This window comes from Equus caballus, chromosome 8 (assembly GCF_041296265.1).
Source record: "Equus caballus isolate H_3958 breed thoroughbred chromosome 8, TB-T2T, whole genome shotgun sequence".
Lineage (NCBI taxonomy): Eukaryota > Metazoa > Chordata > Mammalia > Perissodactyla > Equidae > Equus > Equus caballus.
The window spans coordinates 8,276,767-8,290,241 of record NC_091691.1 but is presented as its reverse complement, the minus strand read 5'-3'; the positions used below and the strand labels follow the sequence as shown (position 1 = coordinate 8,290,241).

General features: G+C 62.2%; 2 protein-coding genes across 3 annotated transcripts in view; one reads left to right on the top strand and one right to left on the bottom strand.

Annotated features, from left to right (window-relative positions):
* The first annotated feature begins 495 nt into the window (after positions 1-495).
* CABP7 (calcium binding protein 7) lies at positions 496-12,660 on the top strand. Its single transcript, XM_023646881.2, has 5 exons — positions 496-1,005; positions 8,280-8,423; positions 9,480-9,592; positions 9,903-10,056; positions 10,274-12,660. The coding sequence occupies exons 1-5, from the start codon at positions 897-899 to the stop codon at positions 10,399-10,401; spliced, it is 648 nt and encodes a 215-aa protein (XP_023502649.1). The 5' UTR covers positions 496-896; the 3' UTR covers positions 10,402-12,660.
* ZMAT5 (zinc finger matrin-type 5) overlaps positions 11,762-13,475 on the bottom strand; it is a 25,309-nt gene continuing 23,595 nt past the window's right edge. For both annotated transcript variants that reach the window (XM_001915948.6, XM_070275292.1), the window contains one exon: positions 11,762-12,163. In XM_001915948.6, coding sequence (XP_001915983.1) covers positions 12,034-12,163 — 130 coding nt within the window. In that variant the 3' untranslated portion in view covers positions 11,762-12,033. The remainder of the gene's footprint in view (positions 12,164-13,475) is intronic.

Here is a 13,475-nt window from a genome sequence, read left to right as displayed (position 1 = left end):
GCCCTGTCTCCACCTCCTGCCTGTCGCCTCTGCCCTACGACCTTGGTCAACGCCCTTCTCTCTCAGCCTCAGTTTCCCCACCTTGAAGCCTTTCCTGGCACCAACACCGTGTGATTCACCTCGAGGACCCAGGCGCCTGGGGCAGACCTCACCTCGCTGCAGTGTTTTCCGTGCTCAGTTCCTTGCTTTCTGTTCGTAGGGGGTGGGGGAGGGCCAAGGGTCAGGCAGGAAGGGCCCCACCCCCACCCCATCCCACCTTGGTCCTGGCGGCTGCGGACTTGGGGCGGGGGGCGCAGGGCAGGTGATCCTCCGCAGGGGGAAAGCGGAGTCCGAGGCGGAGGGGAGAAGCAGCCCCCGCGGGCTTGGGCAGCCGCGCAGGGGCCAGAGGCGGGAAGGGGCGGGGGGGTGGGGGAGCGCGGAGGGGGCGGGCGGGCGGCGGGCGGGGGAGGCGGGGAGCGCAGCCAGCGCGGCACAGAACGAGCGAGCGCGCGAGCTGGAGAGGCGGCGAGAGCCAGAGCGGCGGGCCGGGCGGCCGCGCCGGCGAGCGGACGAGCGGGCGGCGAGCAGCGCGGAGCGCGCGGGGCACCGAGGAGCGGGCGCGGCGGGCGCAGCGCGCGGCGGCCGGATCGGAGAGGCCTGAGCGGCGCCGCCCCCGCCGCCCCTGCGGGACCCCGGCCGGGAGCCCGACGAGGGAGGGGGCGGCATGGACCGGCGGCCAGGGGCTCGGGGGCGCTAGGCCCCCGGAGGGGCACCCCTCGCCTTGCCGCCGCTGCCGCCGCCGGGCCGCCCTCCGCAGCCGCGCGCCCCGCCTGCTCCAGCCGTCCCCGGGGCCGCTGCCGGCCCATGAGCCCCGACCTCAAAGTTTGCGGCGGGCGGGCGGGCGCGGAGCCTCCAAGATGCCGTTCCACCCGGTGACGGCGGCGTTGATGTACCGGGGCATCTACACTGTGCCCAACCTGCTGTCGGAGCAGCGCCCCGTGGACATCCCTGAGGACGAGCTGGAGGGTGAGTGCCCCGCCGGGACCCCAGCCTGTCGGCCCTCCTACCTGTGCGCCCAGGTGAAGCGCGGGCTAGGGGCGCAGGAGGCGGGGGGCTGTCCGCAGGTGCCGGCTGCCAGGTGGGCGCTTCAGCGAGCAGCTGCGCGGGGAGACAGGACTGGCTCGCACCCCTGGGCGCCGCTGTAGGGGTCGCCGAGGCTGAGGGGCGGCCCAGCCCCTGCCCGCGTGGTCCCCCGCGCTGCGGAAACTTGTCGGCCCCGCAGCGGGGTCACGGGGCCGCGCAGTCCGCGGTGACGGTGCGGCAACGCGGCGGGTTGGGGTGAGGGTCCTAGCTGCGACCCCCCAGCCGGCGGGGCCGGAGCACCCGCATCCTGATCCCCTCCACGGCGCCAGCCCGCGGCTCTGCGCTCGCATTGACATTCCGCTCGTGTCGCTTTTAAAATCCAATCTGCTCGGGCAGCCGGAGAGGGGGAGAGGACGACCGCCCTGCTCTTGCTGGCTGTCTGGCTGCCCCCAGCCCCTCCTGCGGCCATAGGCCCTTCCCCACAACCCTGCGGGAACCCCCAGCCCGGAGCGCCGGGAAGGCGGCCCGGGAGGTGGTGGCGACAACAAGTGGCCAGATTGGGCGTCTCGGTCGCGATAACCAAGCCTGGAGGGGAAAGGCAGAGAGGCTGGGACCCAAATCTGTCCCCCCGCCGTCTGTCCACCTCTTGGCATGAGTGGGGGACCTTAGGCAGTGGGCTAGGTGAGATCAGAGCAGAGGGCAGAGGCTGGGGTCCCTGGAGGGAGGAATCTGGGGAGCAGTGAGAGCCCTGGGGCCTGCGAGCTATTTCCCTACTGGGCTGGGGGCAGGCTTCCCCTCTCCACAGACCTCTTGGGGCCCCATATGGAGTGGAGTGGGGGCCTCTGGGCTAGTGGGATTCTTGGCCCCTTGGGATCTGCTTGTCTGCTGGTAGGGGAGGGGCTGAGATTGCCCAGAGGCTGGGCCTCTCTTTGGGTATCTTGGGTCCAAGGGTCTCAAATCCGGGGCTCATCAGGGCCTGGGGCGGGGATGGTGCAGCTGAGACAGCAGTGTAGTCGGGGATGGTGGTGCCAGCACAAGGGAAGGCACGAGAGAGGTCTTTCCTAATCCTCAAGCCCTGGAGGGGGCAGATCTTGGAGGAGTCTGACTGGGTCAGGAGGATGATCAAGAGGGAGAAGGCAACTACTCTCCCCTCACTGCGCCATAGACCATGAGCCACCTCCTCCTCACCAGGTCCCCCTCGAGAGCCCCCAGAACCTGGGGAGCCGTGGAGACAGGGTCTGGTGTCTGACGCGGGCAGGACAGAGGGATGCGTGCCGCTGCTGGGTCTCTTGCCTTCAACCCTAAAGCCCAAGTCACTGTCCTGTCTGGGGCGAAGCCCAAAAACCAGAGCCTCATCCAAGGCAGGGGAAGGACGGGGTATGATGAGGGGCGAGAGGGCAGGGGATGGGGCATAGGCCGTCTCTTCCCTACCGTTGTCTCCTCCTGCCCTGGGCCAGCCCAAACCTCCTGCTGGTGTTCCCCTCCACAGGCCCTTGTCCGTCCCTTCCTCCTGGAAACTCCGGCCAGGGTCAACACTGTCCCTCCATGCCCCAGGCAGCTTCCACCTCATTCCTTCCCCTTGTTCCCAGCACCCCACCGTGACGGTGGAAGCCCTGCTACGGGCCTCACTGGGTCCCTCCTCTCCTGATCTCCCAGCCCTGGAGTGCAGACCCCAAGGAAGGGGAACAGCTGAGAGGATGCTGGGATGCAGGGGTGAGTGGGGCACAGATGGGCAGTGCAGGGGCAAGAAGGCCGCAGGCTCCCCTTGGGCCGCCTGGCAGACACACTGGCAGGAGCCCAGCAGTGTTAGTCACCAGCTACACCAAACGCACTCCATGCTTTCTTCCGTCCCCTTCTCCTGGGCCCTGAGGAGCAGTGGGGGCTGGCGCAGGGGGCATCTGAAGGGCAGGGCCCTCCCTGGGATGGGCAGGAGGGGGTCGTGGAGCAAGCAGATGCCTGGATGGCCCAGCCCATCTCTCGGCCCACAGGCAGCTACAGATGACGGCAAGAAGTCCTACATTAACGACTTCCTTCTTGGCTGCAGGCACCCTAAGAGCCCTGCTCCTAGGAGACCAAGTCTCTGCAGGCCCTGGTGGTCCTTGAATGCCAGGGCTGGGTGGATAGGGTGACCATCCCTGGCACAGATTCTCCCTCTGCCCCCTCTTCCTCCCCGGTGCCCCATTAGTGCTCCTGCCCCAGGGTAGTCTGGGTGAGACCCAAGTTCTTCGCCGGAAAGACGCCCACCGGTGGGGGAGCCGCATGTGCTGAGACGAGGGAGCCTGGCAGCTTGGGATGAAATGCTGCAGACAGTACGTGCTTGCCGCAGAAATCCAGGGGGTGGTTAGTCTGAGGGGGAGGAGGACCAGGAGGGGAGGTGGAGAGCGCAGGGTTAAGATGAGGGCTTCTCAGCTGGGCAGTGGTGGGTTCGAGTCTCTGCACCCTCAACTTATGGAGTGACCTTGGGCAATTACTTGCCTCAGTTTCTCCATCTGTCTGAAGGAGTTGGCATTGCTCCTCCCCAAGGCTGCTGGTGACAGAGGATGTGATGGAAGTGCTCAGCACAGGGCCTCCATGCAGCAGGGGCTCAGGGACCTGGACGCAGCAGCAGGGGAGGCCAAAGAAGGGGGCCCTGCTGGGGTAAGAGCCTGGAGTGTAGAGGAACCAGTGAAGGCCCATGAGGTAGGGACACGTGGTGCAGGGGACTGGGCCAGAAAGGCAGCATGGGGGAGGAGCTGGGTGGACGGGACCTTGAAGGTCTGGTAGAGGCACCTGGGGACCTGTGCCTGGGGAGCCATGAATGGCAGTTGGCAGGGTAGATGTGACTGGGCAGAGCTGGACTGGGCCCTCCTGCCCCCCATGAGGGAGAGGTGCAGGCTCTCCCAGATTCTCCCTGTACCCCCTCACTGACGTACACACACGGCAGAGACCCCTGGGGCCAGCAGGAGCACTGAGGTGGCCCCAGTGGCATCAGCGGACTTGAGCACCTGAGGATGGGATTGGGGGCAGCCGTAAGACCTGACCCACTCTCTCTGGCCAGAGAGAGGACGAAGGTGACAGACAGACAAGCAGACAGCCGCCAGGGCGGAGTTCTGGGGTTGGCACTTGGTCTGTTTGGTTGGATGGTGGAGCCTGCATTGAGAGTGGCCAAATGGGGGCATTCAGACTGTAGGGGCCAGAGGGGTCCCCTTTCTTGTCCCTCTTCCCTGCAAGCCTGGCAGCTGCCTCTGTGCAGGCCCGAAACTCAGGGAGGCCAAAGTGGTGGGGCGCTGGGCCAATGCCACCCAGAGCAGCGGTCACTGCAGAGGACAGACGCTGCCCCCTCACTGAGTGACCTCCTGCCTGTGCACCCCCTCTCTGGACTCCAGCTCCTTCACAGAGTACTGGCGTCCTTTGGGGCTTGTTGGGGGACTCAGGAGCTGACACAGCTTCACAGGCCAGGGAGGGGATTGGGGGTGTCAGGCTGGAGGTGGCAGGTGGGGGACAGTGTCAGCCTGGAAACCCGGAGGCCCTGCCAGCTCTTTGCTGGGCCAGGCGTCCCCTTGCCAAGATGGAGCACGGCAGGCTTCTCCCAGCCTCAGCGGGAGGGAAGAGACCGAGGCTTTCGGGAAAACGCGCCCAGCTGGGATGTGCGGATGGCAGCAGCGGGGAAGACATGATGCCCACCCTACTCAGGGAGCCCTCAGGAGAGTCCAGCCCTCAGCGATGGGGCAAGAGTCTTGCTCCCATTTCACAGACGAGGGACTGTGGCTCAGAGAGGGAAGTGCCTTGCCTGGGTCACTTGGCTGCTGAGTGGCAGAGCCAGACTCCAAGCCCAGGCCCTCAGGCCAGGCTCAGCCACCAGGAAGGCTGACTGGTGTCCTGCGCTCGCCTAGTCCTCCCACTGCTTCCAGCCCTGCCGCCTGGGATGGTCTGACTTCCATCGCGCTGTTCTGAGACACGCTTGAGTGTCTTCTTTTGTTGTCCCTGCAGCCCCACCGTACAGGTGAGCGAACACCAGCTCAAGGTCACCCAGCCAGGGTGTAGGAGAGCTGGGATTTGAACCTGCTTCTGTGTGACCGAGAGCTGACTCTTTGGCCGAGGAGGTGGGCCCCTGGGGCTGGGCCACGGCTCTCAGCCTGGGCGAAGGCAGAGCAAGCTGAGGGGGAGCTGTGTGTGCCGGGAGGGGTGGCCGAAGGCACGGGTGGACGTGGAGGTGGCAGTCTTTGGATTTGTGTAGTGGTCTTGGGAGGTTAGTTCTGCCTGAGAAATGGCTATGGGGTCCCTGGGCTGCCTCCAGGCCCGTCACCTGCCCACATACCCTATGATTCACCTGCCTCCACTGTCTCCTGTCCAGCCTAGTGCGTTTCCTTGGGGCTTCCAACGGGGTCAGGGGCTCCAACTGAAGCAGCCCTGGGCTGCAGGAGCCGCACCTGGCCCCTGCCAGGGTGGGAGGGGCAGCGTGGACCCCAGCTCATTGCAGGGGAGGGGACCAGCACCCGGTTCAGCCACTGTCAGTCCGGGGTTTTGTCCTCCCACCTTGAGATCTCCCAAATGGGCCTCAACAGAGGAGCAAACTGAGGACCCAGAGAGATGAGTTGCCTGACCCTGGGTTCCCCCTTCCCCAAACCAGCCCCTGACCCGGAGGTCTAAGGATGGTTCTCCCACCCTTGTCCTCAGCTGGATCCCCCTCTTTGGTAGTGGCCCATAGGTGGGTGGGGGCGGGGTCTTTGCCGGCTGCACAGAGGGACAGGCAGCGTCCTCAGCCTCACCTCTTGCTTCTTGCCTGCTTGGGGATGGAAAGCAAACGCTTACCTTTACTAGGATTGTTTGTAAACCAAGAGTAAATGGGCTCTGAGCGATGGCCTCACCAAAGCAGTGCCTGAACCTCTGCTCAGCTCCTCTCTCTGTGTGCTCCAGATGGGGGGTTCCCCAAGTCAGTCAGTCATTCATTTAACCATTTATTCAGCGAATGTTTATGCTTGAGTGACAGACACTGTTCCAGGTAACAGGGACCCAGGCGTGAGCAACACCGACCTGGTCCCTGCTCTCATGGCATTAGTGGTTCACAATCCAGTGTGGTCAGTGCAAGGATGGAGGAAGAGCAGGGTCTGTGGGAGCCCAGCGGAGGGCCAGAGTCAGCCGGGGGGTGGGGAGGGCACCAGGGAGGTGATGCCGCCCATGCTGGGAACTGCGGCTGCGTCAGAGCTCACCGTGGTGAAGGGAAGAGCGGTCCAGGTGAAAGGAGCCTGGAGGTGGAGCAACCTGGTGCCACCAGCACGAAAGGGCCCTCAGGGCTGGAGTTCAGGACACCTGAGATGGGCGGAGCCTGTGGCTGGGTCGGGAAGGCAACAGTGCCAGCCAGAAACCTAAGTGTGTGTGTGTGTGTGTGTATAAGGCAGGATACAAGTTGTGCCTGGTTGTAGGCCAGTGCCTTCCTCTTTACCCAGAGACTCCCAGGCAGCTGGAATCCCCTCAGCAGCCTCTATAACTGCCAGGCCTCTGCTCACACACCTCTGGAGATGGGGAGCTCACCACCTCCTCAGTGACCTGGGAAAACTCTAGGTAGAGTTCCCAGAGTCCAGGGTCTACAGATTTCCCATCCCTGCTGCTCTTCTGGCCAAGGGGCCACTGGCTAGGAGACCAAATTTTCAGGCCCTGTCTGGGATCGGTAGGGGGAGGCCCAGAGGCAGAGGGTCTGGGGTCCCAGGCAACTCAGCTGTTACCCACTGTCTCTGTCTTGACCTGCATGTCAGTTGGTCTAATCTCCAGGCCTTGAGTGCAGACACCAGGTGGCAAGAGCCTGATGAAGGTTGGGGGCCTCAGCCCAAACCACCTTGCCATGTAGCCTGGGACACACAGCCTCCCTCTCTGCGCCACACATGGTTCCTGGTCTGTGATGGGGCCAGTGGGATCAGGGAATGACCCCACAGCACAGGATCCCACTATCAGTTTCGGGGGTTCACAGACCGCTCAGGCCAGGCCCAGGGCCAGCCTAATTCCTGTCCCTACCAGAAACAGCCCTGACACCACATTGACCCTGGGCTGGCCACCTTGCCTCTCCATGCCTCAGTTTCCGGGTCGGCAGGACGGAGCATCTCATCTTTCTCTGCTTCCAAACACATACGCGCACACACACACACACATGCACACGCACACGCACACAAGCTCCCCTCTGCCTGCTGAAGTCCCACCCAGGGGAACAGCTTAGGCAAAGGCCGGGAGGCTGGCAGGTGAACTGAACAAGGAGACCCCAGGGAGCTGGAGCAGAGAGGATGGAGTGGACTGAAGTTCCCTCCCCACAAAGGAAAATACTCATTAGGGCTCTCCTTGGGCCGAGTAACAAGGAAGGGACAGCAGGCAGAGAAACAGAAGTAGAGCAAAGAGCGGGGATAGGACCCCTCAACAGTTTCTGGATTCCTTGGTGAAACCCTTGTCACCCCCACATCATTACTGCCCATTTTACTCTGGGTAAGACTGAGGCTGGCCCAAGGTCACTCGTTGCCTGTTCCCTGACTCCCACCCAGTGCACTGCTCCCCACCCATGAGTCACCCGAGTCCTCAGGCCTCAGTCTCCTCCTCTGTACAATGGGGTGACAACCCCATCATCTGAGCCGACCTGGGCTTGCTAGGGCCCCCCCATCCGGCCTCTGTCTTCCCCCAAACTTGGGCTCTCAGAGGCAGCCTGTGCCTAGCTGTCAGCCCATCAGCCTGGAGTCACAGCTGCCTCCTGTGGCTGCCATTAGTGAGTGCTGGCCGGTGTATGAGCTGAGCGCGAGAGAGCCGAGAGCCGGGGGAGGAGGCGTGAGATGGGGATGAGGGGGAGCGGGAGTGGAAGGAGTGAGGAGCGGGCAGGGAAGCCTTTGGCAGCTCACGGAGGCTGTGGGCTGCCTGGCCCCAGCACCCTCCCCTGCACAGTGGGACCCACAGTACCCGCCACACGAGGTCGTTGTGAGCACGCTGGGAGAGGCTGTGGGAGCCTGGCACACTGAGGCCGAGACCCTGGGGGCGGTCTGTCACTGCCGCGGGGCTGGGCACACCTTTGTTGCCCTGCTCAGCCTGCTCTGAAGGCAGTGCTATGGTGGCATCTTGTGATCACCCACCAATTGTCTCTAACCCCGCAGGCTCTGGGGTGGATTCTCCATGCTGTGCTCAGGCTGTGGGTTCCAGGATGCTGGGGGGTCTGGGAAGTGGGTGTTAGGGGAAGGAACGAGTCCCAACTTGCTCTGCTTCCCCCACAGAGATCCGTGAGGCCTTCAAAGTCTTTGACCGCGACGGCAATGGCTTCATCTCCAAGCAGGAGCTGGGCACGGCCATGCGCTCCCTGGGCTACATGCCCAACGAGGTGGAGCTGGAGGTTATTATCCAGCGGCTGGACATGGATGGTGAGTACCGCCCCCGCCTCAGTTTCCTCACCCCTCACCTGGGGTGAAGCGGGTCTGGGGCCTGATCCATGGAGGCCGAGCCCACCGTGGGCATCGCACTCCTCCCACTCCTGGCCGCCCCCAAGCCCAAGGCAGTTTGCAGCCAGGTCTGGCCCCATTTCTCAGCCAGGAGCAGGAGGCCAGCAAGAGTGACAGCCCCGACCACATCCAGAGGTCGGAGACTTTGCCCTTGTCACCCTGTATTCCAAGAAAATTTTAAAGTATGGAAAAGAAGAAAGGATATAGTCAATACCCCAGTTCCCACCACCCAAAATAAAACATCATCAGTTTTGTTACATTTGCCCTGTGGCATTTTATTAAGGAAAAACTCGTGGGGCCGGCCTGGTGGCGCAGTGGTTAAGTTCGCACATTCCGCTTCTTGGTGGCCCAGGGTTCACCGGTTCAGATCCAGGGTGTGGACATAGCACCGCTTGGCAAAAGCCATGCTATGGTAGGCGTCCCACATAAAAAGTAGAGGAAGAAGGGCACAGATGTTAGCTCAGGGCCAGTCTTCCTCAGCAAAAAGAGGAGGATTGGCAGTAATTAGCTCAGGGCTAATCTTCCTCAAAAAAAAGAAAAAAACTCGTAAGAAGAACCATGATGCCCAGTCCCCTCCCCTCAGCCCACCTCCCGTGGCCTCCTCTCCACCCAGAGAGCAGGTGGCGACCTGGGCAGGCTGTCCCCCATCCTGAGCCTTATTTCTTCTGTGTGGTGGGGAGAGCATTGGGTCCCACCCCTGCCCCAGGACAGCAGCAGGCTGCTGGGAAGCGATGACAGGGTCTGAGTGACATGTGAGGGTCTCCCATGTGCAGCTTCCTCCAGGCCCACCCACTGCACCCTACCTCCACCTCATCACAGTTGGTGGCTTCAGCATCAGCCCCGAGCTTGGCACATGTTAGCTGCCTCTGAAATTGCCTCAAGGCTCCGAGAATCCAAGGGGACCTGCCCAAGGCCCCAGAGTGGCCCAAGGGGCCCAGTTGCAGCCCCACCTGCTGATTGGACCTGGGCCCACTCTAGGTGATGGCCAAGTGGACTTCGAGGAGTTTGTGACCCTCCTGGGACCCAAGCTTTCCACCTCGGGGATCCCAGAGAAGTTCCACGGCACTGACTTTGACACCGTCTTCTGGAAGGTATGCCCTGGCTGGTTGGGACTCAGGGCTGTGCACACTGTGAAGAGCTGTAGGGGAGCCAGTGAATGGCTTGGCCTACACTTTAAAGGGGAGACGACCACTCCAGGCTTTTCTGTCCACGGGATGTCTTGTCTCCCAGAGGGGGATGGGCTCCCTGGGGGAGGCTGACTCCCGCGGGTCAAGGACTCGAGGAACGGAGTGGTTTCCAGCCCTCAGGATCTGAAGGCCTGTTGCTGGGCTTGTGTGGCTGTGGGTGCTGGGTGGGGACTGTGGTGGTGGTGGCCAGAGCATTGTGTCTCCCCCACCCAAGTGTGACATGCAGAAGCTGACCGTGGACGAGCTGAAGCGGCTGCTCTACGACACCTTCTGTGAGCACCTGTCCATGAAGGACATCGAGAACATCATCATGACAGAGGAGGAGAGTCACCTGGGCACAGCGGAGGAGTGCCCCGTGGACGTAGAGAGTGAGTGGTGACCCCTGGGACCACATGGGCAGCCAAGTGCTTGAGCAGGGGAGGAACCCGGGGTTTGCAGGGGAGGCTGGGGGCCTCCTTGCCTGCCCCAAGCCTCATGTCCCCATGTGCCCCTGGGGACCAGCCATGTACAGAAGTGCAGGCAGCTCCTGATTCCATCGCTTTACTGTCCCCTCTGTCTCTCTGGCACTCCCCGGCGGCGGCGCAGCCTGCTCCAACCAGCAGATCCGCCAGACGTGCGTGCGCAAGAGTCTGATCTGCGCCTTCGCCATCGCCTTCATCATCAGTGTCATGCTCATCGCAGCCAACCAGGTGCTGCGCAGTGGCATGAAGTAGGCGCCAGTCCACAGGCGGTGCACGGGTCCTCTCCACACCCCTCGCCGCCTGCAGTTCTCTCCCTCGGCCGGGTCCCCGAGTCACCACCGCGGGTACTTCAGGGCCTGGACATCTGGCACCCCCACCCCACTTGCCCACGGGCCTTGCATGGAGCTGTGGCCAGGCTGCAGAGGGCCTGGCGGTGGCTATGCGGATGACCCCCAGCCCAGCCTGCACCCTGCCCGTGCCTCACCCTGGCCTGTATGTAGCACTAATGCTTCCCGCCGTCCAGGGGCTCCTGGGGAGTCAAGGAGGAATTGGTACAGGGCCCAGGAGCTGCTGTGGTCCCTAAAGCAGGAGGGGGCACCCTGTGCCCCGGGCCACACAGCCCACTTGACCCTGGTCCCTGAGGTTTGCCCATGGCCATGGGCAGGGTGGCAGAGGTGGGGCAGAAAGCCTCCTCGCAGAGGGGGTGCAAGGAGGTCTCCTGGGCTCCACTCCCTGGCATGGCCGGAGGAGGCCTTCTGCTGGTCCCTTCCTCTGACCCTCCTTCAAACCCAGCCCTCCTCCACGCACCCTCTGGGGCCAGAGAATCAGCCCATTTTACAGGTGAGGAGCCTGAGGCTCAGAGGCCCCCAGATTTGGCCTCAGTTCCCCCATCAACAGGGATTTTCAGAAAGGGCAGAAGCTCATGGAGGGTGGGGCCTCTAAGCTGGCTCTGCAGCTACCCCACCCTTGGGGGCCTCCCACCAGAGGCCCAGTGACCTGAGGGCCTCATTGCGACCACCACCCCAGCATGGAATCTAGAACTGGAGCGCAGTTGAGGAAGGAAGTAGAGCCGGGCCTGGTGGCTCCTCACTACCTGAGCAGCCTGTGTGATCTCCCCACCAGCCAGGGGGCTTCTCCAGGGCAGGAGCATTGGGAGGGCCCCTGGGCCACCCCTGGGCCGAGGGTCCAGCACAGCCCAGTGCTGTCGGTGCCAGGAAGCTCAGCCAGGCCACTCTCCCAAGCCCAGGGCCTATCTTCCTGGGTCGCCCACTTCTCTACCCCATCCAGGCCAGAGACCCTGCTCCAGTTGGGCCATTGCACACTCGGGCACTGGCTCAGCACGGGCAGACGTGGGGCTGGGACTGCAGACTGAGTCACTGAGCTCCCCTCCGCAGATCTGGAGCTACATCTCACCTGGGTGATGGTCACAGCCTCACTGGCTACCCTCTGCCTGGCTGTGCTGGGTCTCTGCCGGCCCCCAGTGGAGAAGGGCAGCACACACCAGTCACCCTGCAGAGGACCTCGACGCGCTCCAGCCCTGCCCGTCTCTGACCAGGGGCCAGAGCACGGAGCTGAGGGCCCCGGGCAAGGGGGAAGTGCAGCCACACCACTGTGGTGACAGACTCTCTTTATAAACATCCAGAAGGAAGTTTTCACCCATCTTCTTAAGATGTCCCATGAGGAAGGGAGGGAGAGCTGCCTGGGGCAGAGCCAGGACCGGGGTGGCACTTGCTGGGGGGACTCCTGGGCCTCAGCGAAGCCAGGCCAGGTGGATAGTTTCAGAGGCTCCACGGGGCACAGCAGGAAGGGGGCTCGGCCTCCCCACTATGAGCCCTTATGTTTATTGTGACTGATTCAAGAGCTGAGCAGGTGGGGATGAGGGGCTCAGCCCCACTGGACGCTGGGCTGCAGGGGCCACCCCCCGGGTGGGGGTGCCCGCAGGGATGGCGGCAGTTCCTGAACTGGTGGCCAGCCCACGGGGTACTGGAAGATAGTGGGTCTGATGGGTTCAGACCTAGAGAGAAGGGGAAAGGCAGAAAGTTAGAGTAGGGCACAGGCCAGGCCCATGCTGCAGCACCCCCCACAGCTCACCCTCTCCACCATCCTGGCTATGGGGAGGGTCAGCTGCCTGCACGACCTTTCTGGAAGGCAGAGCCTCAAAAACATGCAGACCCTTTGAGCCAGCAACCTCACCTCTAGAAACCGAGTCCAGTAGTGGGCAGAGATTGAGCTACAAGAAATGGAAATAACCTAAGTGTCCACCTGTGCGGGATCAATTAAATACATATGCACGTCCACAGCAGAGAATGCTATGCAGCCTGCGTAAAAATTAAGGCAGACTTATATGCACTGATGAGGAAAAGTGTCATGATGTACTGTGTAAGGAGAAAAAGCAGCTTATAAAATAATGTATATAGCATGATACTATTTTTGTTTAAAGATATATAACATATATAAATGCATAAAAAAAACCCTGGAAGACAGCAAAATGTTAACAGTGGTTCTATCTGAGTGGTGCGATTATGGGTGATTTTTTTACTTCTTTATACTTTTCAAGAAAAGTTTTACAAGCACGCAAGCCTTTGAAATCAGAAAAAAATATTGTCTAAACTTTTTTTAAAAGCCTCATTTCTCATGCTACTCACTCTCCTTCCCCTTAAGGTCCACAGCCCCTGGAGCCACCTCCTAGGAGCTCAGGGCCTATGTGGAGCACCCACCACGAATGCCCAGCCCGGGGCCGCTCTGTCCTAAGGGGGCCCACTGAGGCCCAGTGGGGCACAAGGCAGCCTCCCCACCACCAACTGCCCCACCTTCTGATCCTTCTGGACTTGACCCCTACTCAGGCTGCTGCTCCAGGGCTCAGTGCCGCCAGGCTCCGGAGCACTTTGAACTCACCTGGGAGCTTGTGTCTCCCCTATGGGACTGGAGCTCTCAGAGGGTAGAGACCAGGGGGTGGAGGTGGGATCCATCTGTCCCCATAGTGCTGGGCCTGGCTCGGGGGGCCCACTCCGTGAATGTTTGCTGATGACAGCAACGCTGAGTGCACATATTGACCAGGCACCACTCTCGGCCAGGTACCATGGCCTAGAGAAACCTCAGAAATCCTCACTTGAACCTCATTTTACAGATGAGGCAACAGAGGTGTGTGGACTCACTCATGTGCCCAAGTGACACAGTCAGGGTATGGGTGATGGGGGGCTCCTGTACACGGGCTCCAGACGCTGGCCCCTCCTTCTTCAGCTCCGGGGGCACCCCACCCCACCCTGCCCCAGGCTCAGGTCTCAATGAAGGTGAAGCCCTGGCAGCTCCTGGAGCACTCGGAGGGC

Coding starts and splice junctions, on each gene's coding strand:
- CABP7 (XM_023646881.2), top strand. CDS start 897: ATGCCGTTCCACCCGGTGACGGCGGCGTTGATGTACCGGGGCATCTAC. Junction 1,006..8,279: donor CCCTGAGGACGAGCTGGAGG/GTGAGTGCCCCG, acceptor CTTCCCCCACAG/AGATCCGTGAGGCCTTCAAA. Junction 9,593..9,902: donor TTGACACCGTCTTCTGGAAG/GTATGCCCTGGC, acceptor CCCCCACCCAAG/TGTGACATGCAGAAGCTGAC.